General features: G+C 35.0%; 1 protein-coding gene across 1 annotated transcript in view; it reads left to right on the top strand.

The window, feature by feature from the left end:
- The window catches only part of LOC144965249 (histone deacetylase 5-like), a 96,766-nt gene extending 73,731 nt beyond the window's left edge, over nucleotides 1–23,035 (top strand). The window contains exons 11-29 of the mRNA XM_078900389.1: nucleotides 5,213–5,322; nucleotides 5,688–5,813; nucleotides 6,404–6,527; nucleotides 7,610–7,808; nucleotides 8,083–8,209; nucleotides 8,741–8,827; nucleotides 9,401–9,776; nucleotides 10,088–10,221; nucleotides 10,792–10,897; nucleotides 11,358–11,458; nucleotides 13,857–13,910; nucleotides 14,272–14,327; nucleotides 15,529–15,616; nucleotides 17,273–17,490; nucleotides 19,193–19,311; nucleotides 19,893–20,026; nucleotides 20,234–20,318; nucleotides 20,719–20,863; nucleotides 21,404–23,035. Coding sequence (XP_078756515.1) covers nucleotides 5,213–5,322; nucleotides 5,688–5,813; nucleotides 6,404–6,527; nucleotides 7,610–7,808; nucleotides 8,083–8,209; nucleotides 8,741–8,827; nucleotides 9,401–9,776; nucleotides 10,088–10,221; nucleotides 10,792–10,897; nucleotides 11,358–11,458; nucleotides 13,857–13,910; nucleotides 14,272–14,327; nucleotides 15,529–15,616; nucleotides 17,273–17,490; nucleotides 19,193–19,311; nucleotides 19,893–20,026; nucleotides 20,234–20,318; nucleotides 20,719–20,863; nucleotides 21,404–21,449 — 2,435 coding nt within the window. The 3' untranslated portion in view covers nucleotides 21,450–23,035. The remainder of the gene's footprint in view (nucleotides 1–5,212; nucleotides 5,323–5,687; nucleotides 5,814–6,403; nucleotides 6,528–7,609; nucleotides 7,809–8,082; nucleotides 8,210–8,740; nucleotides 8,828–9,400; nucleotides 9,777–10,087; nucleotides 10,222–10,791; nucleotides 10,898–11,357; nucleotides 11,459–13,856; nucleotides 13,911–14,271; nucleotides 14,328–15,528; nucleotides 15,617–17,272; nucleotides 17,491–19,192; nucleotides 19,312–19,892; nucleotides 20,027–20,233; nucleotides 20,319–20,718; nucleotides 20,864–21,403) is intronic.
- The last annotated feature ends 2,646 nt before the right edge of the window (nucleotides 23,036–25,681 follow it).

The following is a 25,681-nucleotide window of genomic DNA, read 5'->3' as shown; positions in this document are numbered from 1 at the left end:
GGAATAATATTGTGACGTCAAAATTCTGGTTCTAATCTTATTGGAAGTGCGAAACCAGTCGTCTGGAGGATACATACATTGTGCAAACCGATCTTCTGGTTTCAGGGTGATGGCAGCTTATTTTCTAGCCCAACTAAAGGCTGGTCGTCAAAAAAGACCATCCATCCTCTAGCTTTTACGCCCTGTAATTATAAGAACCTGTTACTAACATAGTTATGCCATCTTACGATTAAATATGTAACCTATTCATTGTTGGTCCTCAAGACGATTGGATACACACTTCCAATGAGTTTTGAACCGGAAGAGAGGAAGGTGTGACGTCACGACTTACGCTTCCCATTGGTGTAGGATAGATAGTATGCGACTCACTAAAATACTCACCAGTTCTGCTTGCTAATACAAACTATAAATCTAGTGATAACAATACGGAAACCCAAGTCATACGTGTAGCTCTGACCGTTCTAGACAACTTATGTGGGGCTGACTAAAAACAAACAATCGAGTGACATAAAATACATTTTCCTTATTTAGAGTAGATTTGTATCTACAACGAATGAAGCAAATAAATAAATAATTTAAAAACGACTACGTACATCGAGCATTCCTCAGCCAATTGGATAAAAATATGTAATAAATTGATATACACACACACACACACTAGCTACTGTATACCTCCATCCTTAATATAAAATACACTTACAATCTTTTTTTATTATTATTAATAAGATGTTAAACTACATTTATTGAGATAAACAGTAGGGTAAAATGGGAGGAGCCCCCCCCCCCTCCCTCCCAATCTAAAAAAAAATCAAATCAGATAACTAACCGTAATAAGTACTGCTACCAGATTGGTTAATAGACAAAATTTTGCGTCCAGTCGCAATTTAGGCCTTGATTCAAGTTTTTTTAAAATGTACGTAGGTGGATCAGCTGCTGTTTTTCTGCTTTCCTTACTCCGTCGTTGTCGCGGCTACTGACACCTAATACCTCGATAGGGAAGGGGACTGGATGGGTGGGTGTGGTAATAAACATAATTCGTTCCCGATTTGGCTGGCGAGTGATCGAAGGTGACCCATTTGATTTTCAAGACTTCGCCTTCTCTCTTGGTAGTTATTTTTGGTTGTTGCCCTTTGTAAAAATCAATGCTGGGCCTTTTATTATTTTTTTCCCCCTCGCAATCCTGGTTTTCATCACTAACTAATAAAGTATTGAGTTCATTTTTAATTTAGTTGAATTTAAAATATGGGTACAAACTTCGCACATCGTCGTCATCATCATCATCATCATCATCATCATCATCATCATCATCATCATTACCATCACCATCGTCGTTGTCTTCATCATCATCATCATCATCATCATCATCATCATTACCATCACCATCGTCGTTGTCTTCATCATCATCATCATCATCATCATCATCATATCGCCACCATCATCACAATCGTCGTCTTCACTATCGTCTTCTTCGTCGTCGTCGTCGTCGTCATCATCATCATTTCATCATCATCATCTTCTATGTGTTGGCAGCGAGGAGTTGGAGTTCCGACTGAAAGAAATCAATATCTCAAAACAAAAGACGTATTTATGGAGGTCATGTGATGATCACTTCCGAGTCGACCGTTGTCAAATTAATAAGTGACAATGAATACAGCCTTTTGCTTCTAAAACTTGACAAGTCACACTTGGATTTAATACTTTTCATTAGGTATTATAATACATCAATCATTGAACAGTTCAAGTGACATAACTGATCTCTGTAATATACTCAGCGATTCGAATATTTGTTAATATTCTCAGAATATTATGCAGGATATTTAACTAAACTTATAAATCTTGAACAGTTTGTCTTGTCATCATTGTTATCCTTATACTGTGTGATCTAATTGCCATTGATTTGACATTATGAACAACGTGACAGATTGATGAGGATAATTTGATTTTTATAGTGTTATGGATTGATTATTCTAACCACCCTATTTTTGTTTGTATATATATGTGTGAGGGCTTGTATGTTTGTGCGTGTGCGTGTTTGTTGTTCTGACAAGATTATCAATCTCCAAATTGATAACTAACATCGACTTCCTATGTATATGATGTGTATTTCTAGGAAGAATGTCCAGGCTATGTTTTAGGCTGGAAAAGAAGGGTTGATTTCTGCTCTCTCTCTCTCCCTCTCTCTGCCCCCCGCCCCCCCCCCCCCCCCCTTCCCCTCTTATCTTTTTCAAATGTGGACAGCTTGCAGTTTGGATTCATTCATTCATTCATTCATTCAATCATTGATTAAAGAATTTATTTATATATATTTATTTACTTATTATATTTTGGTGGACATTTATTCTAGTCCGGTAAATAATTTAATAATAATAATAATGATGATTATGGTGGCGGGGAATGTAATGTGGTGCTGCTGCTGTTACTTGGTATGTGGTGCCAGTAGGAAATATGCCAAATGTAAAATTATTTTATATAAGGATTTTTGGATACATCGTGCTTTCTCTCTTCTCTCTCTCTCTCTCTCTCTCTCTCTCTCTCTCTCTCTCTCTCTCTCCACACACACACACACACACACACACACACACACACACACATCACCTTTCGTCGTTTTCCACTGCCTTCGTAGATGGTAATTCGCCATTTGTTTACAGGGTTCCACACTCGAAACATGATGCACGTTTCTGATTTCTGGAAGGAGCCATGAAGACTCCTAAGGAGGACAAATAGCGTCACGATGTTGTCATTCGCGAATATCGACGGGTTTATTCGGGACGGGACGCTGGAATTGTCAATATCTGGTAAATGGAGGGGAGGAAAAACAATAACAAAACATACAGTATTTAATAGAAGAAGAAGTGTCGGAGAGAAAATGGATTTGGATCGGGAACACACTTCCAAAGGAGTCTACAAATATGATTAGACATGGAACTTCCATGAGGGCAGAATAGCGAATGAAACACAGAAAGAGTCATGCCGATGATTCGCATAGCAAGGAAAGAATCAGTATTATTTCAGGTCTGAGCGGGTTAACTTGCAACCCTATGTTCTTTGTTAGTTTTTGTACCATCGAATAGTGACGAACATTAACTATACTATTAGAACACCTCACGAATATTGCATCTGTCTTCACTGTTGAAGTTGCCGCACTCACTATCGATGACGATCGTTATTGACATCAATGGCAAAACCCAATAGAACGCTGGCCATGTCGAAGTTAATTTTCGCCAAATGTTTTGCTCGTGCGCGCGTTGTGTGTGTGTGTGTGTTTTATTAATTTTGTTGGTATGTTATGAAGAAAAGACTGGCGATTATATTGGACGTAGGTGACCACGACCAAACACACATTAACGTGATTCCTACGCATGACGTTGGTGGCTGGTTAAAGAACATCAATGTAACCAAGTTGTATTTTTAGAACGAACGAAACGCTCTGCATCGTCACCATACCCCAGGGATTGTGGAACTGGGATTTCTCTCTCTCTCTCTCTCTCTCTCTCTCTCTCTCTCTCTCTCTCTCTCTCTCTCTCTCTCTCTCTCTCTCTTCTCTCTCTCTCTCTCTCTCTCTCTCTCTCTCTCTCTCTCTCTCTCTCCGCATTTATTTTTTTGCAAATATAGTAAGAATACATTTAAGGGAAATGGCGATAATATCGTTGTGTCGTGACTTCGTTATCGATCGTGGATCGACAGCGGTTTCTCTCTCTCTCTCTCTCTCTCTCTCTCTCTCTCTCTCTCTCTCTCTCTCTCTCTCTCTCTCTCTCTCTCTCTCTCTCTCTCTCTCTCTCTCTCTCTCTCTCCACCCTCCATTCCCTTGTTAAGTATACAAAGACTGTAAATAGAGTACTGTACATAGTACTCCTTAACATATCATTGAATTGTACTTCTTCCCAGTCCATTTTCTCTCTTATACATATTATCAACTGTACGTATTGTATAGTGGCATTTGTATTTCTACATTTCCAATTGGTCAATAATCATGTTCGTGATGTGATGTCTTAAAACACGGAGCACACTAACTTAACATTTACAATTATTGCTTGTTTGTAAATTTGTAATGACTCTGCATTATTTCACTCGATGCTTGCTTTTTTAAAATATGTAGATCAACCAGTAGATTTAGTTTTACTATCACGATTAACCCGCTTGTTTATGTTTAACAACTGCTTTTGAGTTCTTTTCTTTTTCTTTTATTCTCTTCTACATTATACATTTGCACAACTGCTCGTCTGTCAACGCGCACAAATTCACCCCCCCCCCCCCCCCCCTCTCTCTCTCTCTCTCTCTCTCTCTCTCTCTCTCTCTCTCTCTCTCTCTACCTCTCTACCCCTCTACCCCCTCTTTCCCTAACTTTTTCTGATCACCATCCTCATGACGTTTCTTACCACTCCCTGGTAATCCTGTGGGTGTCAACCCTCACCAATAATACAGGATTAGTTGCCAGGGAAAATGTTGACTCATTATATTTTGTCTTTTTAAGAGCAACAACTGAATCTTTTTTTCACTTTAACTTAAACTTTATGAATTTTGCCTCAATATAAATATTTGCATATGCATTGATTCAATCACTAGCTCAAGTTCATAGAGGAAGCTTTCAATTTACCTTTAGCTGCAGTCAAATCCTTCCATCGGTGGTGTAGACTTTCCTTTTCTTTTCCATATTTAGAAGCATGAATAGCTTCTGCTAAATCATTTGAAAAGTGGTGCAAGATAGGTATAAAAGTTTCACTGTCATAATTGATATGTGCTGCTATATGGTCTTGTTGTATGACACTCGCTTTCGGATTGAAAGGTCTTGGGCTTGAGCCTCGCTCAGCACATAGTTGAGTCCTTGGAAAAGGCTCTTTAATCACATTCTCTCAACATACTCAGGTGTAAAATGAGTACCTGGCCGTTAACAGAGTTGTCTTTATCTGGAAAAAAAATTGTAATATCCTAACAGGCACCATTTCTCATTCTGTATGTTACGCGTTGCAGTTGGTCAGGGATCCTTTGTAAAGTGCTTTGAGCACATTTAAAGGATATTGCGCTCTATAAAAGCTTACCTTCTTCTGGTTACTGATCAAGCAAGGTGATTTATGTACTTGGCATTCATGAAAATTACATCCGCATGATCCAGCCGTCTATACCTCAAACTTGAAAAAATACTCTGTCATTATTTCCTCTTAATCCCCCTATAATAAGCGTTTATTTCTTTATCTATCCATCTCTCTCTATTCAGTAGACACGGGTGTGTGTAGCAGCAATCCTGACTCTGGACCCAACTCTCCACCTGGTAGCACTCATGGCTCTGTGGCCAACGGAAGTCTCTCCTCCTTGCATTCCAAAGAGGTAGGTGTTGTAATTCTATTTAGTCTCATTTGTGATTTCACAGAGACGACATTTGAAATTGATATCAGTAACAAAATGCCTTGTTTTTCATTTTTTCCATAAAACTCGAGCTCCACATATCGATAGATATATATATGGATGACTCTCAACATGTCATGAAAGTCTTGAACCTGAGACTTCAAAATTTTAAAATTTTCATTTTCAGTGTTTAGTTCAGCCCAGCATAAGCACTGTATTGAGATTGTTTATCATATATAGCGAAAGGTTCCTAAATCCTTTACTCAATTCGACCTTTCGCTATTAAAAGCTTTTTCCATTTTCAAAACAAAACGTTTGAATGTTTCTCTCACATTTATTTTGTCCAGGAAACACCTCCAGGCTATGTTTTCAACCCGTTCCAACCCAGTCTGGCATATCCCAACACCGACCTTTTGTATACATCTCCCTCCATGCCCAACATTTCTTTAGGACGACCACCAACCTCTTCATCGGTAAGATTTTTGAATATTTTATCTTTTTTTCTTCTTTTTTTTTTTTTGGGGGGGGGGGGGGGGGGGGGTAGAAACTGATAGCAGTTTTACTACAAGTCCAATTCTTTAAATGTCTAGGATATGTCTGGATATGCATGTGAGGTTTATTTGTGGAGTGGATTCAACATTGAGTTTTAGATTGGATAAAAACAAATATAATAGAAATATTACTCAAAAGGTACTTAGCTTTAAATCTTATGACTAGGCGAAAGCACACCAACTACCAACTGACTATGATTTCCATTAATGGCTTACAAGAATCTTAAATGGCACTAAATCATAACATTCAGTTTGTGTTCTTGGCACATGGACAGCTCAAACTAATTATGTAACATTAAGGTAATTGAAAATAGCCTATAGAGATTGCAATGTATTGTCAGATTATAAATTATTAGACACATTCACAGTTAATATCCATACATATTGGTGGTGGTCATTGTGTAAAATAAAAAAAACATTAATTGTAAGTACAGTACCTGTCGTCAGTATGGTAATACTGGCTAGAAAGGAAAAAAGAAAGAAATTTGAGTCATTTATATTCTCACTTGCAGGGTTCACCTGGAAGCACAGAAGAAGAATTGCGAGCAGCCATGTCTGCAAGATTAGGCATGGCTTTACCAGGAGCTTCTCCAATGCTACCAGGAGCATTGCCTGGATACTTCTCTGCCCTCCCAGGTAAGTCGTGAGCTCCATTTTCTAAAAATGGAACTTGTGCATGAAACATCTTTTTTTTCAAATATACTCTATTTAAAAAGTTTAAAAGACTTACTACAGTACATTTAGATTTAGCCACCTAGTTACTAGTTGGCAAACTTGCAGCTGGAAAATAATCTCACCTGAAAGCAAAATTGAATCCAGTTGTTTTGCTAGTGAATCCAGTGCACCACAAGTAAGCTAAGGGCTTCTAATGTAATATAATTTGAAATGTATTTTTTGTTAATGGATTTCCCATGCCAATGAAATAAGTACTCTTTTATACAGCTACTATGTGCGTATCAGATTGCTTTAAAACAATCCAATCTCATAACACTGTATCTTTTAAGGCCTCTGAAGGTACAGTGGCCAGCAGGTCTGACTAAAATATTATTCATTTCTTTATACATACTGTAGTCCCAATAGCTCAGTTGGTAGAGCACTCGCTTCACAAGCAAAGGGACTGAGATCCGTCCACTCTAAAGTACTAGATTATTTTTTTTTCATTCATACAGGGATTCAGTGAATCAGTAAAATGTGACAAATTAATGGGTACAATATGCATTCATATGCAGTGTGCATGTTTAATTTTAGATTTGTTATGTACTTTAATTATGTGGCATTATGTTTGTGTGGCTACTCATGTAATGATTACATATCGATGGCCTGTTGATCGAACCTCTGAAGTAGCCTTTTGCAAATAGGTTAGATCAATGGGCCATTGATATGATTGAATTACCCTGTATATATGAAGACCATGTCAGTTATTACTTTTTAAAAAAAATGCTAAATGCCAGTAAAAACGTTCAGATAATATTTTCAGGACATCAAGTATTATAAAAGCTTTGTCTAAAAGTAGTCCTATAACAGACAACTAATTTTAAATTGAAATTTTTAATATATAAAAAAGATACAGACTGAAACTTTAGAAAAGTGAATGCTGGTTTCCATACCCTTGTTTAGCTGACAGACTTAAAACATAGTTCAAACTTTGAAAAATCCTAAATTTGTTTGAAAAGGGTGTTAAAACTGACATCTTTTTTTTTTTTTTTTAAATCCCACAGTGTTGGATGGTGACTTCCCTCCTGGGTCAGCCCAAGCTGCCTTCCTGTCAGCCCAAAGCAAGCTGTCTCCCGGCTCAGGGACAGCTGCAGGGGCAGGGGCAGGCTCCTCACCTCTGGCTAGTCCGTTCATTCCAGCATTAGCCGCTAGTGGCACAGCTCCTGGACCTTCATCAACACATACTTCTCATAGATTACACAGGTGGGTAGACAAACCAACCAGACTCGATCAGAAGATTAGACCTTGAATTTTATCCATATTGTACACGTTAGCTATTGAGCATATTTTTGAAATAGTAGCACTCTTACTTTTGTCTTTTACAGCTTTTACACAGGTACCCAATGGCATTTAACTCAGACATGATTTATTGGTTCAAATTTTGAATCGTTGCTTTTATCTCCTCTGTTCATGCCTTTTGTTGAAGAAATTATATTTTTATCTATTCATTTATTTTTGTGTCATGCATTTTATTCAGACACAGACCTCTAGGGCGCACCCATTCAGCCCCTCTACCACTGGGAGTGTTCCAGCAACAGTCAAATTTATTTCTACAGCAACACGAGCAGTATATCAAAGAACAGAAGCTTTATGTTGTTAAACAGGTCAGTAATATGAGTGAAACAACATACAATTATTATTCCATTGAATACTATTCATTGTAAGACAACTGCAGGTGGTCAGTTCTTATTTATTCTCATTATCAACCATACACATATGTTTTGGGTTGTTTACCATACTTTGTATGCGGCTATGTGGTCTTATGGTAGGACACTCTCTTTCGGATTTAAAGGTCCTGGGTTAGAGCCTTGCTCAGTGCATAGTTGAGTCCTTGGAAAAGGCTCTTAGTTAACAGCGTTGTCTCTGCGAAAAAAATTAGAAACACAACAATTAGATATCTGCTGTAAAGGATCAACTATATATCATACATGTAATGCTTTTGGACTTTTATTATTCAATTTTTAAAAAATATCTTTCACAAGAAATATCATTCTACACATACCAAATCATAGGAATGAACATTCCTGCTGATGCAATTTTTTAAAATTTTTTTTTAGGCCGTGGAAGCACAAGACATTGTCAGTATATTTTATGTCGACTTGATAGGTTTTATCCTTAGCTCAATTTATTTTCAGCATATCCGTCAAGCTGTTTTACAAAGATCAAGTAGCAAGAGTCACATGGAGAATGTTGATGAGGAGACAGAGGTTAAACTGGCACAGGTATCGAATTAGATTTATTGATATTTTACCTCAGACTTTCAGTCTCTCAAGATGATTATAAAAGATCTCTCTGTTTTTGGATAATTATATTTCGTTGGGTTTTTAAAAAAAATTATTTGTGTTTCGATTAGCAGCCTGAGAGATGATCAATTCTGACCTCATTCTATCCCGACAAACTTATTTTTGATTTGTTTTTTAATTGTTTTGTCTGCTGTTTCAATTGTAATTATTTTGCCTGCCAGAAGTACCGTTGTGATTTTATGTTTGATTATCACACCATTAGTCTTGAAAGAAACTAGTAAGTTTCAATCATTATAATTTGCTGCTGTATGCTGATAGTATGCTCTTGGAATCTACATCTGCTCCCTGTTGAACCATTCCCCTTTATCTTACTTATTCTCATGTGCTATTGATAAATCTTAGACTTTTTTTTTACTATACCATTTTCTGTATTTTTACTGCCGCTGAAATGACCTCAACGTGTTGCAAGCGCTGTAAAACCCTTAAAAACAAACAAACAAAGTATAAAATTTGCTGTTGGCTTTACTCTTATAATATCTTAAATATTTGCAGGAAATGAAGGACTATAGAGAAGCAGAGGCATTAGAACACAAAATAGATGATGTGACCATGTCACCAGGTAGCACAAGTGGTGGGGCTGGTGGAAGTGGAACAGGAGATGGGACGCCGCCATCAACACCTACAACAGCATCAGGTCAGGCTAATGAGCCATTGCCTGAAACTACAAATACTACCGATGCCACAGAGCCGTCATCCGAAGAATATCAAGGTGAAACGTCACTGCTCAGTCCCCCACGCCCAAGAGGACATAGAGGACCTTCCCATCATCGCCCATTGTCTCGTACTCAGTCCAGTCCTTTGGTGACTTTTTCTGTCCCGCCTCAGTCATTGCAGGACACTGGACCAGTAACATACAAGTTTACCACAGGTTTGTTTGCATGAATGCCTCTATATTGTATTAATCTGTGTCAAGCAATGCAATAATGTTAAAATAATTAAAACACCAGAAGGGGTAAGGCGGGGTAGAGAGAATTGGGAGGGGGAGGGGGGGGGGGGGGTCTTTTGAGATGTATAAAGGGATTTATAATCCAATAATGAGAAATGAGGCGTATTCATATTGAACCCATGCCTTTGAAGAAATGGGGGAGGGGGGAATGATAAATGTCAGTGAAGTGGAAGAAAGGAAATTCCTAATGCATACCCATTTTTCAATGAATTTTTACTTGTTTCAACCAATAGGCTTGGCATATGATGGAACTATGTTGAAGCATAAATGTACATGTGCAGAAAGTGAAAACCACTTGGAACATGCTGGACGCATTCATAGTATCTGGACACGCCTGTCTGAGACTGGATTGGAAAGTCACTGTCAGGTAAGAAGATAAATTCTAGATCCCTACCTCTTTGGTTGTATATATTGGTTCTTCGTTGTATATTTTTACATGTTTGTACATTTGCATATATATATATATATATGTATACATTGCCGCCATAGATTCTCAACTTTATGTTTATACATTTTTATGCATGCCACGTCTGTAAACGAATTTCCATTTTTTTGGATGAATAAAGTATATATTATTATTATTATTATTATTATTATTATTATTATTATTATTTGGCAATCCCAACACTCTCCTTTTTCTTGGAGCTGATATGACTTAAAATGTCAGAGCCAATCATATATTATTTCATATTATTCATATTATTTGAATAATCCTTCACTTCAGTGAAATGAAAACCATCGCACCAAAAGGGTAAACAAGCAATTATTTTTTTCCTCTGCTTATGAACAGGTAATTGTCAATGACAGCTTACCTTTTTCATAAACAAAAATTAATGGTTATCCATTACTGTTATGATTACAATGGATTTTCAAGTAGAAGGGTTTTTTAATTTACGATAGTCAATTGGATGCTTTTCTTTCTTCTTTTTCATCATAGAAAATTCGTTCTCGTAAAGCTACAGTGGAGGAACTACAGAGTTGTCATACAGAACAATACTCCTTGATATTTGGAGGAAATCCATACCATAGACAAAAACTATATGGTGTGTATCATTTAACATTTATCACAACAACAAAAATACCCCAACAATTAATGAGATATTTGGGCCATGATTAATTGTACTGTAAACCTCAGTTTCAAGACTGTTTGAGTCTGTTTTATTTTAAATATTGAATATTTTTCTGTTTGCTTTGTTTTGGGGATTTTTTTTGAGTGTATGTGCGTGTGCTATTAAATATTAGAGGTCCCACTGAATTCTAGCTTTTGTAATTAATAACAGAACTAAAGCTCATTCCAGCTTTGATACCCCCCCCCCCCCAAAAAAAAAAACAAACAAACAAACCCTCAACTCCCCTCATTCCCCAAATTTATTTTAAAACTAAGCACAAAACACTGAATGTAAAGTTGTATCCAAACATAAGCTGTGCTTGGTCTTTCAATTTATTTTTCTACATAAAATGTTTCATCCTAGAAAAATAAATGTTCTATTTTATACTTTTCAGAGAGTTCATCGAAAAAGTTTTGTCTTTTATATTGTGGAGGAATTGGTGTTGACTCGGACACAGTTTGGAATGAATTGTACACATCAACAGCAGCTAGAATGGTATGCCACTCAATAATGATGATGATGTCAATAATAATAATAACAAGGATAATGATGTCAATAAGAATAACAATGATAATAATAATAATAATTATTATTAATAGTAATATTAATTTTATTATTATTATTATTATTACTACTACTACTACTACTACTACTACTACTACTACTACTACTACTACTACTACTACTACTACTACTACTACTACTACTACTACTACTGCACATATTAGCACACATGACATTGAACTTTTATCGCTGTCACTTCACCCTCACTATCTACCCCGGGAATTTAACAATATAAACATTGTCATTGTTTACCTTCCACTAAGTGCGAATAACGACACTGCAAAACAAATAATTGATGACTAAACCGCATCACTTCTACTCCGTCACCCTGAAAGCCCCCTTATTATTTTAGGCGATTTTAATCACTGTCAGTATTCAACACCGGGCTTTAAACAATACGTGAAAGACGAAAAAACAGCTATTAAATCAGTTCAGAAACAATCTATTGAAATATCTGACCACAATACAGTTAAATTATTACCAATATATATGACAAGTTTAAAACAACAAAAACCTACTTTAAAAATCAAATAGATGTGGTCAACAGAAGCCATTGAAAAACTGTGGATCTGTTTTGATTGTACTGCATGGGAAGAACTAATCACAAACAAAGAAGATATTAATGACTGGACAGACACTATAAATGGATATATCAATTTCTGCGTCAAACTCTGTATAGAAAAACAAGAAATAAAAATATACCCAAACAACAAGCCATTGATGACAAAGAAGCTAAAAGCTGTAATTAATTAAAAGAAACCTGCTTTCAATTGTGGTGATGAAAATAAAGTGCGAGAAACATACTAACATAAAATGGAAGAAAAAATTACAACAGGTAAACCAGTGACAGCTTGGTCAATGATTCGAGAGATGGGAGGTATGGATATCAAACCAGGCAACAAAAAGAATACTCTAGCTGCAATAGACACAGAACTCAACAATTTCTACTGTTGTTTTGACATCAATAATAATACTGATATTGACATCGATATCGGAAGACATTTATTATTATTATATTTCAAAACACATTCGATGATGGCAAAATTCCAGCAATATGGACAAAGATTATTTTGCCTACTTCTAAATCCCCCTTGTCATCAACAATAAACAATTTCAGTGCTTTGACATTCATCACCATGAAACGTCTGGAGAAAATAATAAAATGTGTTCTTTTAAATGAAATTAACAAAACATTGGATCCACTCCAATTTGCCTATAAACATTCACAAGACATTAATATCCCACCGACCTAGACAAAGCATCGGATAATTATGCCAGATTCCTCTATGTAGATTTCTCATCAACCTTTAATGCTATGAATTAACAACTATTAATTAACAAATAACAATAAATTGGAATTATGTAATTTTAAAACAGATTCAAAACTTTCTTGATAAAAGACCTCAAGGAGTCCTTGGGTCAAAGCTATCAAATGAGAGAACACTGTCAAACGGATGTCCTCTGGGCTGTGTAATGTCATCTATTCTATACATCAATGACTGTCGTTCATTTCATTCAAACTGCCACCAAATAATTAAATACGACCGTGATTGTAGTTTCCCAGGCATAGCAACAAGTGTCTTCTTTAAAAAATTACAACTCGCAAATGCCACAATAAGTTGCGTCATCTTTCGATATCAAAATTTTAGGTGGTGTTACAAGATTTTATAATATTCAAAAACTGTTAGTCTAATTATTTTAGTATTTTGCAATTCTATTAATAATGTATAGTTCCAATAATAGTAAACATTTGAAAAAGATATCTTTATAACTTTTTACAATAGAATGAACTAAATAGCGGCATATTTTTATGTGACCACCTGATATATATATATATATATATATATTATATATATATATATATATATATATATATATATATATATATATATATATATATATATATATATATATATATATACACACACACACACACATATGTTAATGTTTGCCATCATGATGATATGCCTTTTAGATAGGTTACACGAAACACGAAGCTTTATTGAAGTGTGAGTCTCTGAGTGTGTGTGTGTTTGTGTGTGTAAGCGTTTGTGTGTACATGTGTGGTTTCGCACTTTATCTTTCATGCATGTCTGTTTGCATATATTATGTCTATGCTGTAACCAAAGGAAAAATTGCCTTCATGGACAATAAAGATACTACTACTACTACTACTACTACTACTACTACTACTACTACTACTACTACTACTACTACTACTACTACTACTACTACTACTACTAGAGAAACTGCATGATTTACTCTCAAAGGATCGTAATTCTTCTTTATCATTACCACTCATTGTAATATTGTTCCATCTGTCTTTCAGGCTGCTGGATCAGTCATTGAATTATCATGTCACGTTGCTGCAGGAGACTTGAAGGTAACCTTTATTCTAAGAGATAAAGGATGAGAGAGAGAGAGAGAGAGAGAGAGAGAGAGAGAGAGAGAGAGAGAGAGAGAGAGAGAGAGCGTGTGTGTGTGTGTGTAAGTAAATGAAATTGTTATGTTTATATTTTTCATTGTATTTATTTCTTTATTTTGTAAAGCGCCTAGAGCCTGTTGAAATCAGGGTAAGGCGTTATGCAAATATAATTTATTATTATTATTATTATTATTATTATTATTATTATTATTATTATTATTATTATTATTGTTATTATTATTATTATTATTCATCCTTTTTATGTGTGTTTTATATCATTTTACTTGTGTATTAATGCAGTTATATTTAACTTTTACAGAATGGCTTTGCTCTTGTGCGACCCCCTGGTCATCATGCAGAACAAGATACTCCTATGTGAGGATATATATTTTTATAAAATATGATCGTCGATGGCTTCATTATTTTTCTCTCTGTTTTCTTTTCCTATTTCTATTTGATGGGTATTAGTATTGGAGGGGGTATTATATTAAGTTGATTTTATTTAATTGTTTTTAAATTAAATTAATTTTTGTTATACAGTCCTCTCCAGATAATCACAGCACTTTGAGATTAGCAAAAATGTTGCGATTAACGGAAGTTGTAATTAACCGAAGTTGAGTTTCCTGTCCAACATTTTACACAAATATGGTAAACACAAACCATCGTTGTAAACATTGTTCTTAGTCCATAGACTGAGCAATTTTATTGAAAAAAAATAATATATGGCAGCCCTGTATAGATTTTGACAAGCAAAAGTAGCTTTGAGGCAAGCCAACATCTTAAGATTGGATTAACTTTCACTCTTTTGTTCTCAACATTTGTAAGAGTCAAAGAGATTAGAAGTGATGAGAGACATTAAGCTCTCACCAAACCCGTTGGTTACAATGCACAAAACAAAGGATATCATCTCCTAGTCTCTCCTTACAAGAGTCATTTTCTCCCTGTTGTCTATGCTCAGCCCACTCGCCTCATATCTGATAGTAACAGTTGACCGCACAAATCCGAACTGCAAAGCCCTGTCCTCTTTTGTCTCTAATAGTGTGGTGACACACTAATGTAGCATTAAACCCAGTGCACTCTCGATTCTTCAACCTGTCATGATTTCACCCATGATGAAATTTAATCATGAGATTTTGTTTGATTGATTCTTTAATTTTGCCTATTTTTGAGGTCGAAAATTTGTTGCAATTAACCAAAGTTTGTTGCAATTAACTAGTTACTGTTATATAGAATTTAATTCAGTTTCTTGGGAAATGTTGTGATTAACTGAGTTGCGATTATCCGGAGTGGACTGTAATTTATTAATTTATTTTTGGTGGTTTTACTTCATTTTGAAAGGGAAGAATTTAGAGGAGTGCATTTGAATTGTAAAAAGGGAAGGATGGTCACTATATACTATAAAGTATCTTTTTTTATATATATATGTTTCTTACCACATGGAGAATTTGGAAATAGTTTAGATACTTTGGGAGGGGGGGGGGGGGGGGGGGGGTTTTCATTGTGATCTCATACTTTTTAAAATATGAGGATCGACCATGTGAAAAGAAGTGCCTTCATTTTAAATTTTATTTTGCAGGGGATTTTGTTATTTCAACTCAGTCGCAATTGCTGCCAAACAACTGACAGAAAAGAAGAAACTAAAACGTGTGCTTGTCATAGATTGGGTAAGTAGTAGTGTTATCTGTTATCGTTATGGGATTAAGTTGAGAATTCAAGTGAATCCCATGACTGAAAGAAACTTTTGTCAAACTAACTTTGTTATTTAACTTTAGTCTCTGATTGGGATTCCTGACTTCCCATAGTGGGCAAGGATGGAGGTATTTACTGTGAAAACTATCCCCCTATATTTCTTTTCCAACATGCTTTCTGTCTTTGTCTTGGAATGAGATTACTTGGTTTTGTCCTGGCTCTGGTCGGATACCCTAGTTGGGAGGGAAACATTCAGATGTATAGTTAAAGAGTTTTCGGAGATGACATTTTTTGTCTTGTAAATTATCTCTCTGTTATGCAATGTATTATTTTTTGTTTACATAAATATGCTTTGTAAACATTTGAGTGTATTCCTCTTAGTGGGGACATGTGTAAATTATCTCTCTGTTATGCAATGTATTATTTTTTGTTTACATAAATATGCTTTGTAAACATTTGAGTGTATTCCTCTTAGTGGGGACATGTGCTTGTGTCTGGATGAGACATTTAGGTGATCTCAAACTAAGTACACTGACAGTGGTATGCTCTTGGAGTCTACATCTGTTCCTTATTTGAACCAATTCCTCTTTGCCTTACCTTTTCTAGGGTGCTTTAATTTTAATCCTAGAACATGGTACTATCCCATTTTCTTCCTTTTTACTGGTGCTTATTTGACCTAAATGTTTTGCAAGTGGGGTAAAGCCCTTAAAAACAAACAAACTTTTAGTCTGACCTGTTCTTGTTTTCCTTCACTGGGGATCCTTGTAGATCATTGAAATCATGAGATAGGTCATAGCTTTAGATTATTACCTTCCATATAATCATTTTAATGTGTAAGGCTCTGCAAGGGAATCAGATGAGAGGTAAACTTGATATTTTCAATATCGCAACTTCTACTAAATATGCTCAAAGTGCTTTACAAGGGATTCCAACCCAACAGCATAAGTCAACATGTAGGACAGGACATGACGCTTATGAGGGGCTGTCACAATTTTTCAACAAAAACATCCAGGCACTCATTTTACACCTGAGTGTGGTGAGAGAATTTAAGTAAAGAGCCTTTTCCAACAGCTCAACTTTACACTGCTCAAACCAGGGACCTGTTGGGGCCTTTTGGTCAGAAGGTAAGTGTCGTACCACAAGATCACGAAGCTGCACAAAGGTATCTTAGAGACAGTTTGCTACAAGGAGGTGACAGGGAAAAGGAAAAGTTTGTCGCTCATGCAAGTCACGACCATTCAACAAGAGTTAATAAGGCATGTATATCAGGCCAGTCTCTTTTGCCCGTCATAATGGAAAAAAACATTTGGCCTAATTTTGATTTTGTTAAACTATATTTTTTTCATTTTTTTGGTCTGTTTTTATCAGAGAAAAACGATTGAAATACTGAAAGGTTGAAAATCTCGCACATCTATGGTTGATGTAGATTTTCTTTTTTTCTCATAAAACCCAGATATTTATTTTTCAATTTTTTTTTTTTTTTTTTTGTATTTATGGCCTACTGAAACTTTGTTTTGTTTCATTGTCTGATTAATATTTTATGTTGCGCATTACCAGGATACCTGAAAAGTAATGCTTGATAAATTAAAATAATTTCTTTCTTTATTCTTTCATTGGTTGTTCAATTTCAGGATGTTCACCATGGCAACGGTACTCAAAAAATGTTGTATGATGACCACAAGATTCTGTATTTATCCATCCATCGACATGACAGTGGGAATTTCTTCCCTGGAACAGGAGCTCCTGATGAGTGTGGTGAAGGATCTGCTCTGGGCTTCAATGTGAATATTGCATTTGGAGGCAGTCTGAATCCACCCATGGGTGATGCAGAATATTTAGCAGCCTTTAGGTTTGTTAATTTAGTCTGTCCTTTTTTTTTTTTGGTCATTGTATATGGAATATATATGAGGGTCACTAGATATGTTTCCGGAATTGGGTCGATGCAGTAAAGATAGATCTCTAACTCTTTTTACAAACCATAAAGCATCCTTTAATGGAAATTCCAGCAAATTTTCATTCATTTATGTTCACAATTTTGTGCAAAATAAACAAATATATGACGTCATATCCCGTTCATTGTTTCAACAACATTAGAGCTGAATAGACGTGATTTTCGAGCCATGATTTTTTACTACTTTTTGAAAGGGTTAAATGTATCTGTTTATTATGAAACTTAACATAATCAATTTTTGGAATCTGCTCCATCAAAATCTCAAATTTATTTCTGGTTTGGTGAATTTAAAAGAGGTAAGCAATCCCTCAATGATGATGATCGTGTAGGTCAACGTGCATATGCTGTAAGGGAAATATCAGGTTGGAAGCTACTGTACTTTGCCATAAAGTCCACATGATGTCTGCTCAATGGGTGCCTCACCAATGAACAAAACATGTTCAATTTTGTACCACTAAGCTTCAATGGTCCGATGAGGGTCAATCTAGAAATGTGGAAAACATTGTGACATGATGAAACATGGATTAAAATGTATGACTCTGAAACAAAGCGCCAATCTAGAGTGTGCCTAAACAAAGCGCCAATCTAGAGTGTGCCTCTTTCCTGGTGAGACTCCACCCCTGAAATTCAAGCGATCTCGCAGTGTTGGAAAGCAAATGGTGGCAAGTTTTTTTCAATTTAAAAGGTTACATCGCCACAGTGCCACTCCAAGGTAGACAATCACCTCAGATTGGTATGTTTACCACTGCATACCATCGGTTTTAGAGAAGTGGAGAAAAAAGCGTCCAAAGACAGGCACAAACGGGTTGCTATGGCACCATGACAATGCTTAAACTCACACAGCCAATGCAACAGTGTAGTTCTCAGCTGAAAACAACATTCAAATCCTAACCCACTCTCCATATTCTTCTGACCTGGTCCCTGTGACTTTTTTGTTCCCATTTGTCAAGGAAAAACTCTGTGGAATTAAATTTGAAACTCATGAAGATAGCATTTGAAGATTAAATTTCAGCCACACCACCGGAAATGTGACAAAACTGCTTTGACTCATAGTTTAAGAGGATGAAACTTTGCATCCAAATCTAAGCTCACGAAGTATACTGTGAGAAGCTGTGAAAATTTGATGGTAATGCCATTATTTCTTATACCCGATTCCGGAAACTTATCTAGTGACCCTCGTAATTGGAAAGCTTCAGAGTTTAAAAAAATAATGGATAAGAATAAAACCAGCAGACATTTCAGGCTAAACTTCTTTGTTCTCATGTTTTGACAGTTGGGCAAGTATCCACAGAGAGAATTGATTTGAAACAACATTCCATTATCCTTCAGGCATTTATAACTTTAGTTCATTTTCTTAATGCTTTTATATTCAATTTCACTCTAATTCTGATATCATATCTTACCGTTTTCACCAATCAATAGAGCAATAATAGCAATGGAACTCTGGCTTATAGTAGCAGTTTGTTTAGTCGTAATCAGATAAATCATGGAACAAGTCATGAATTAAAGGAAATTCAATGTCAAGTTGAGGTATTGTGTGAAAATTATCAGTGTGTATTATATCTTATTTTGAGATTTTTTGTTGTTTTAACATCTGCAGAACCCTAGTCATGCCTATAGCTCGGGAATTCAACCCAGAATGTGTATTAGTGTCGGCTGGATATGATGCCGCAAAGGGACATGCCACAGCATTAGGCGGATATGAAGTCTCCTCTGAATGTAAGTAGGTCACATATTTGAATGAAACTGACAAAACATCATGATTTTATTTTATTTTATTTCAGTAATTGAAAGGACAATCATTTTTATTTGATATCATCAGGTGCATTCCATATTATATGAATTGCTATCCTGAGATACCTTTTGGCAAAAAATAACTCTTGGAAAAAGAATTTGGATTGTACAATATCAGTTTTTGATTTATTTATTGTAGAAATGAGTAAGGCAAAATCTCAGAATCATGATGATCTGAAAAAATTGTAGAATTGGCCAAAGTCAGCATTATGAGGATCACCTGTTTGTCCAGTGATTTTAAACAGGAATTTATTTTCTAAAATTGAAGAAGTACAATTCACTGAAACTGAATGATATAATAGCTGACATGTTTAAGTTATCATAAACTTTAATGATAGGACTTTTTCTCCTGTGCTTTCAATTTCAAAATAAGAAATTTTTGCCTATCATATTTTTTTCATCTTTTCTGGTGCTGAAATGACCTACATGTGTCCCAAGTGGCCTAAAACCCTGACAAACAATTAAAGTCTTTTTTTTTTTTCAATTTTTTTGTTATAATTTGCCAGGTTTTGGTCACATGACTAGAGATCTGATGTCGCTGGCTGATGGTAAAGTGGTCTTAGCCCTAGAAGGCGGTTACGATATTCCCAGTATATGTGATGCAGCAGAACTGTCTGTGAGGGCTCTGCTTGGTGAAGATGTAAGTACTTGTTGATCGATTCTATTGGCATGTAATGAATATTGGAAGCCTGACAGTCCGATCTGACCTGTTAGACCTGTTATGCATAACTTATCATATCATCAAACACATCCGACCTTTCTCATTTTGCTAGATTAGCTCTTAAAATATAATATAAATTAAGTGTTGCAAGCACTTGTTAAGATTGCTTCATACTTTTATCCACAGCTGCCTCCTATTAGAGAAGAAGAACTCAAAAGACCCCCTTGCAAACCTGCAGTGGAAGCTTTAGACCTTGCCATTCAGATTCAGTGTAGGTCTCCTCAATAGTCTCTTGTTATGTAAAGATGAAAGTGATACATACATAAAGTCACTTTTTATCTTGAGCTGTTAGGTCATGATTTTCTGTTTTATTGTCCAATATTGGGCTAAATTCGTTTAAGATAAAAATAATGCAAGTTTTTGGTGTTTATTGTTCTTGCTGTAATGAAAATTAGGCAGTTTCAGTTATTGATACAAAATTATAATGTACAAAAATCAAGACAACTTTTAAAAGACTATATACTAAACAAAGAACTTTTTGGGCTCAAACCCTTCTTTGGCTAATAACAAAATTAAACTCTCAGGTTTGGTACATTGTTTTGACTTCACACGAAAGGATGATTTCTATTCTAAAGTATTTCTTTATAAATTCCTTCTTTTTTCTTTTCCAGCCGAACATTGGCCATGTGTAAAGCGCTATGCTGGCACAACCCATCACTCCCTAATGGAAATACAGCGGGTAGACAAAGAAGAGGCAGAAACTGTCTCAGCACTTGCATCTCTTAGTATGGTCCCTGCACAACCACCACCACAAAGGTAAAGCCTACATTATTTTGAGAAAGCTATCATGCCAATATGATGACCAAGTGATGAAACTGATTTAGTGGTAAAATTGAAGTCATTATCTTTGATATTCTGGATTTTTTTTAACCACATGAAACATTCTGTATTGAATTCTCAAGATTCACTCTGTGACAACAGCGCTGTGATGGAAAATTTCGTAAAATTCACTTAAAATAAAATTTGGGTCATCATATCTTTGTTATAGATTGTGCTTTTTTTCTATTTCTTTATCTTTCTTATTTTGTTTTTTCTTCTCCTCTCCCCCCCCCCTCTCTCTCTCTCTCTCTCTCCTCTCTCTCTCTCTCTCTCTCTCTCTCTCTCTCTCTCTCTCTCTCTCTCTCTCTCTCTCTGTGTGTGTGTGTGTGTGCGCTTTCAAACTATATTAATATTCCTTTATTTCTCAATATAATGGGAGAAAAAGTAAGAACAGTTGACTTCCAACATTTAGTCAGATAATGGGCAAATATTTTTAATTAACTTTTTAAGAATTGTTTCTTTTAACAATCCAAACAGTTCGGGAGAGCGAAGACAATCAGAACCCATGGAGGAGGAAAGTTAACGGCTACAGAATTTAAGGTTTGTGATGTGCTACTCATACAAAGTCTCTGGTTGACCTCTCCCTGTTATCACAAAGAAATACAGCTACTGCCACTGCCATCTCCCTGCCTTAGGAGGCCGTCAAGCAATTCTTGGCTTTTCATCTCAAGGCCAATTTACTCCTCGCTGCCTGTGGATGTTGTCCTGAATATACCGATATATTCTTCATGGTGGTTCTTGTTGTGGTTATTTCATACATTGTTATTGTGCTGGTCATAAATGAGTGATATATATCATAGGTGTTAAGGTATTATGGTGAGAACATTGAAGAAGATTCTGTGTTTATTTTTCTACTGATGACTCTAAACTATAATTTCCACCAATGATTGTGTTTGTTGATAATTCTACTTCTGTAGTAAAAGCCTTAGTCAACTATCTGTTGTTGTTATCATTATTAATTAATGGATCAAGTGATAATGATCATTGTGACTCATTTTATGTGATGATATTACAGTGAAATTTCATCATTGTTTTATTTTAAAACACAAAACTTATTGCTCTTGATTTATTTGTTCTGCTTTGTCATTCATCAAAACAATTCAGGATTATTTGCACCTTTAATTTATTTCCGTTTTGATTTGCACAAATTTTATGTATTTTCTTACAACTGAGGAGGTAATGTGCAGTGTTATTGTTGACTATGGCCTTGGTTCACTGGAAGTTGCTAATCATGAATGATGGATTGAAGGGGATGAGACTGACTCAATGAAATGGAAATAAATCATCATGGCGCAGCAAAAACAAAACAACAGAGTAGCTCCAGGTATATTTTTTACCTCAGATTTGTCGATCAACAGCACAAGTATTTCATATTACAAATGATATTTGATTATGAAAAGAACAATTTCATTTTATGTTGATATAGGTTTTTTTGACAAATCAAAAAGCTTTTTTGGTAAGAATATTTTTGATAACAATAAACAAATCTACATACTGCCTCTCGATTTTTACAAGGCTTTTTTTTTAATTAGAAAAATAAAAAATAATAATAAAGAACTTGAAGGGTCTTTTTCCTCAAATCCTCTCTGTTGTGTATTTATTATTGTTGGATCTGTGGCTCCTCCTCAGCCCACAGCATCTCTTCTGATTGTATCAAGACTTTTGTCTCACCTGTCGAGGCATTTTTATATCTCACTCATTAAATTTTGTGGACCTCAAATTTTCTGAAGTCGATTTATATTTTTTTTAATGATGTGGTTTATTCTGTTGCCTACATTGTTTTCATTTGTTTTCTTCTTTTTATCTTCTTCTAACTCTCTCCCTTTCGTGTTAAACTTTGACATTTTGATAATTTGTAACCATGTATATTTTAAGTTGCAATGATGCTATGAAAATTAATCACTTCATAATATCATTGAAAATGTGTTATTTAAAAATTCAGTGTTTTTGTAGAATACAATGATATGTATAAACACAGTTTGATTTATTAAGAAATAAGAGACATCACCACTTCAGCCCGACAATATGGTGTTTGTGAATTTTAATGATGTTGAAAAGCAAAAATAACTTTAATAATAAAATAAAAAAAAACAAAGAAACTTAAGAAAAGATGAAAAATGAGAGATTTTGTTTTATTGTATTTTATTATATTATATTATGTTATAGATTTGGTTAATATTAAATTATGCCTGTATTAAATGTTGTCAAATATGTTTATGAAGAAATTGAAATTTGACACTGTAAATATATAATTAGAAATTATATTATATATCTCCCCTCTCCTTCCCTCCCCCTTTCTCCTCATCTTGTGCTGTTCAAAAATTCCTTTTCAATTCATCCAATCAGTCTCAGCTTGTCCTTCCGTGTGCCTCATTTTTCTTGTAGGTTCAAAGTGTGAGATTTAAAGTGTGAAATCTAATCCCTGTTTTGTTTTGTTTTGTTTTGTTTTGTAAAAAAATTCCACCTTAGTGAGAGTCCATACCAAAGATGAATTGAGTGGCTGTAGGTCTTTTCACTTCAGAAAATGCTAAAATGCATTTTAAAATGAATTTTTTGTTCAGTGCATTCATTTTCGCATGTCAATGGTTAAGAAACTAAATACGTTCTTTAGTTTACCTCCATACTGCATACATTTTCATTTGAAAAAAATCATCATTGTCGTCATCGTCTTCATTATCATGATCATCTTCAAACAGAAACCTGATTATTGCAAATGTGAGGGGACCACTCGCCAGCTGTTTTGTCCATGGGATTACACACTCTGGTCAAATGCATGTAACCATGTATGATATGGTATGTGAGATGTGTAATTCGACCACCACAAATTTGATAGAATTCTGGTTTCCCTCGAAGCTTGTTTTGTATGTTGTTTCTCTTAACTGTTGTTTTGCCTTGAGAAAGTTGATATATTGCCATTCATACAGTGGACCTCGGATACAATCAGGTTTATGTGACTGAAGCCAAGTTTTCATATACCAGGTCCCCTTGAATGCAAGATGTCATTTCTAGAGTATGTTGAAAAGATTTTTTTTTTTTTTTTTTGGAAGAATACAGATTTTTATTTTCCCTGTTCAAGAAAAGAGTTCCATTGTATTTTATTTGGGGGAGGAGGGCCTCCTGAATTTAATAACCGATGTCATGAATGATCATGGTTGGTATTGGAGTAATTATATCAAGAAGTATTGAAGGGGGCTTATTTTTTAATTTTTTTTTACGGAGATAATTACAATGATTTTGTTGGGACCAATGTTGTCTTTTGGACTTTTTGAAATTGTTGGTTTTTAGTTTAGATTTGAATTTTGTGTTTGTTATGGATGACAGTGATAAATTATCAAATGAGGCCAGGTCTTCTAGCTACTTTTATTTTTCAACCTAGTCTTCTTGTCTTGATTTGTTTTCTTGGGCTGTAGTAATCACAGATGGGACTTTAGTAATCGCAGATAAGTTCTAGTTCTCTCATTCCCTTCGTCTTTCTTTTACCTGAATTTATTTATCCAAAATGCCCATAAAGCAAACTGTTCCTTATTGCAGCCTCTATATTGGTCTTCTTCTTTTTTTTTTTTTGATTCTATTAAATTTTTCTCTCCCTTTGAAATCCAAGATTAAATACAGGCATTTTCTGTTAGCTATGATAGTGTATTTTTTTCAAAACACTGCATTCGATTACCCTTGCATGCATATTGTTATCCTTTTAAGAACTTCTCCAGTGTTGTCCCACAATTATAGTCTCTTTGTGGTTATCTTGATCTCTAATTTATCACTGAAAACATGGAGAGGTCTTTTGTGTCTTCATTGTTGAGGATAGAAGGCGAGAGAAAAAAAGGCAAAATGGCTTGTTTCAATTATTTTTCATTTTTTGTTTTGTTAAAAGAGGAAATTGTTATTATGTTCTACTTTTATAGATCTTATTATGAAATAGTAACTCTCAATTTTCCAGAAGGTCCCTTTTACCATTCATTCATTCCTTTTGATGCCTCCCACACGACATGTCAAAATCCATCTCATTTCACCCCCTTTCATTAAACTAATTGCCCTGAAGGCACAGAAGTCATTGTTTCCTTTTACTCCTCTTCTCTCCCCCCCCCCCCCCCCCCCCTACCCCCCCTCTTCTCTGACATATCCTATTACAATACATATCTCAAATGTATTGTCTTCATATATCTTGTTATAGAATCGTTTGATTACATAAGCTTACAACTGGTTTGTAAGCATCAAAATGACCATTTTGTAAAGACATATATATTTTGATATGATGTATCTATTGAACACTAATGATAAAACATTGCTCCATATTTGTATGTGAAACAGTTTGTTGTAATAACAATGTGATTATATGTTTATTTATTGTTTCTCCACCGCCTGTCATGCCATTTCGCATCTTTTATTTCCTGTTTTTACGATTCAGTTACTTTCAGTGTTTAGAGGAGCCATGTTTTTTTTTTTAATCAGGATTTATGATAAGCATTAAGCCTTTCACTCTCAAACCCTACACAAAGAAATGGCAAAGAAGCGACTAGTCAAAAATTGAAATAGTTAAATATTGAGTTCTCAATGTAATAATTTAATAATTGTATAACTTACTATCATAACCATTATTTAAACATCATCAGTCTTGAAACATAGAGTTATTAAATATATATATAATTTTTTAAAAAATCACAACAGATGTAAAATTTATACGTTTTTTTTTAAATGGCATCTTTTGGGAAAAGAGTCGTTAAAACCTATCGTATGATACTTTATGTATCTATGTAT

Source organism: Berghia stephanieae, chromosome 2 (genome assembly GCF_034508935.2).
Source record: "Berghia stephanieae isolate SIO BIC M18660-M18661 chromosome 2, UCSD_Bste_1.3, whole genome shotgun sequence".
NCBI classification, from domain to species: Eukaryota; Metazoa; Mollusca; class Gastropoda; order Nudibranchia; family Aeolidiidae; genus Berghia; species Berghia stephanieae.
Note: the sequence above shows the minus strand (reverse complement) of the source record. Positions and strands in the feature narration are given on the sequence as shown.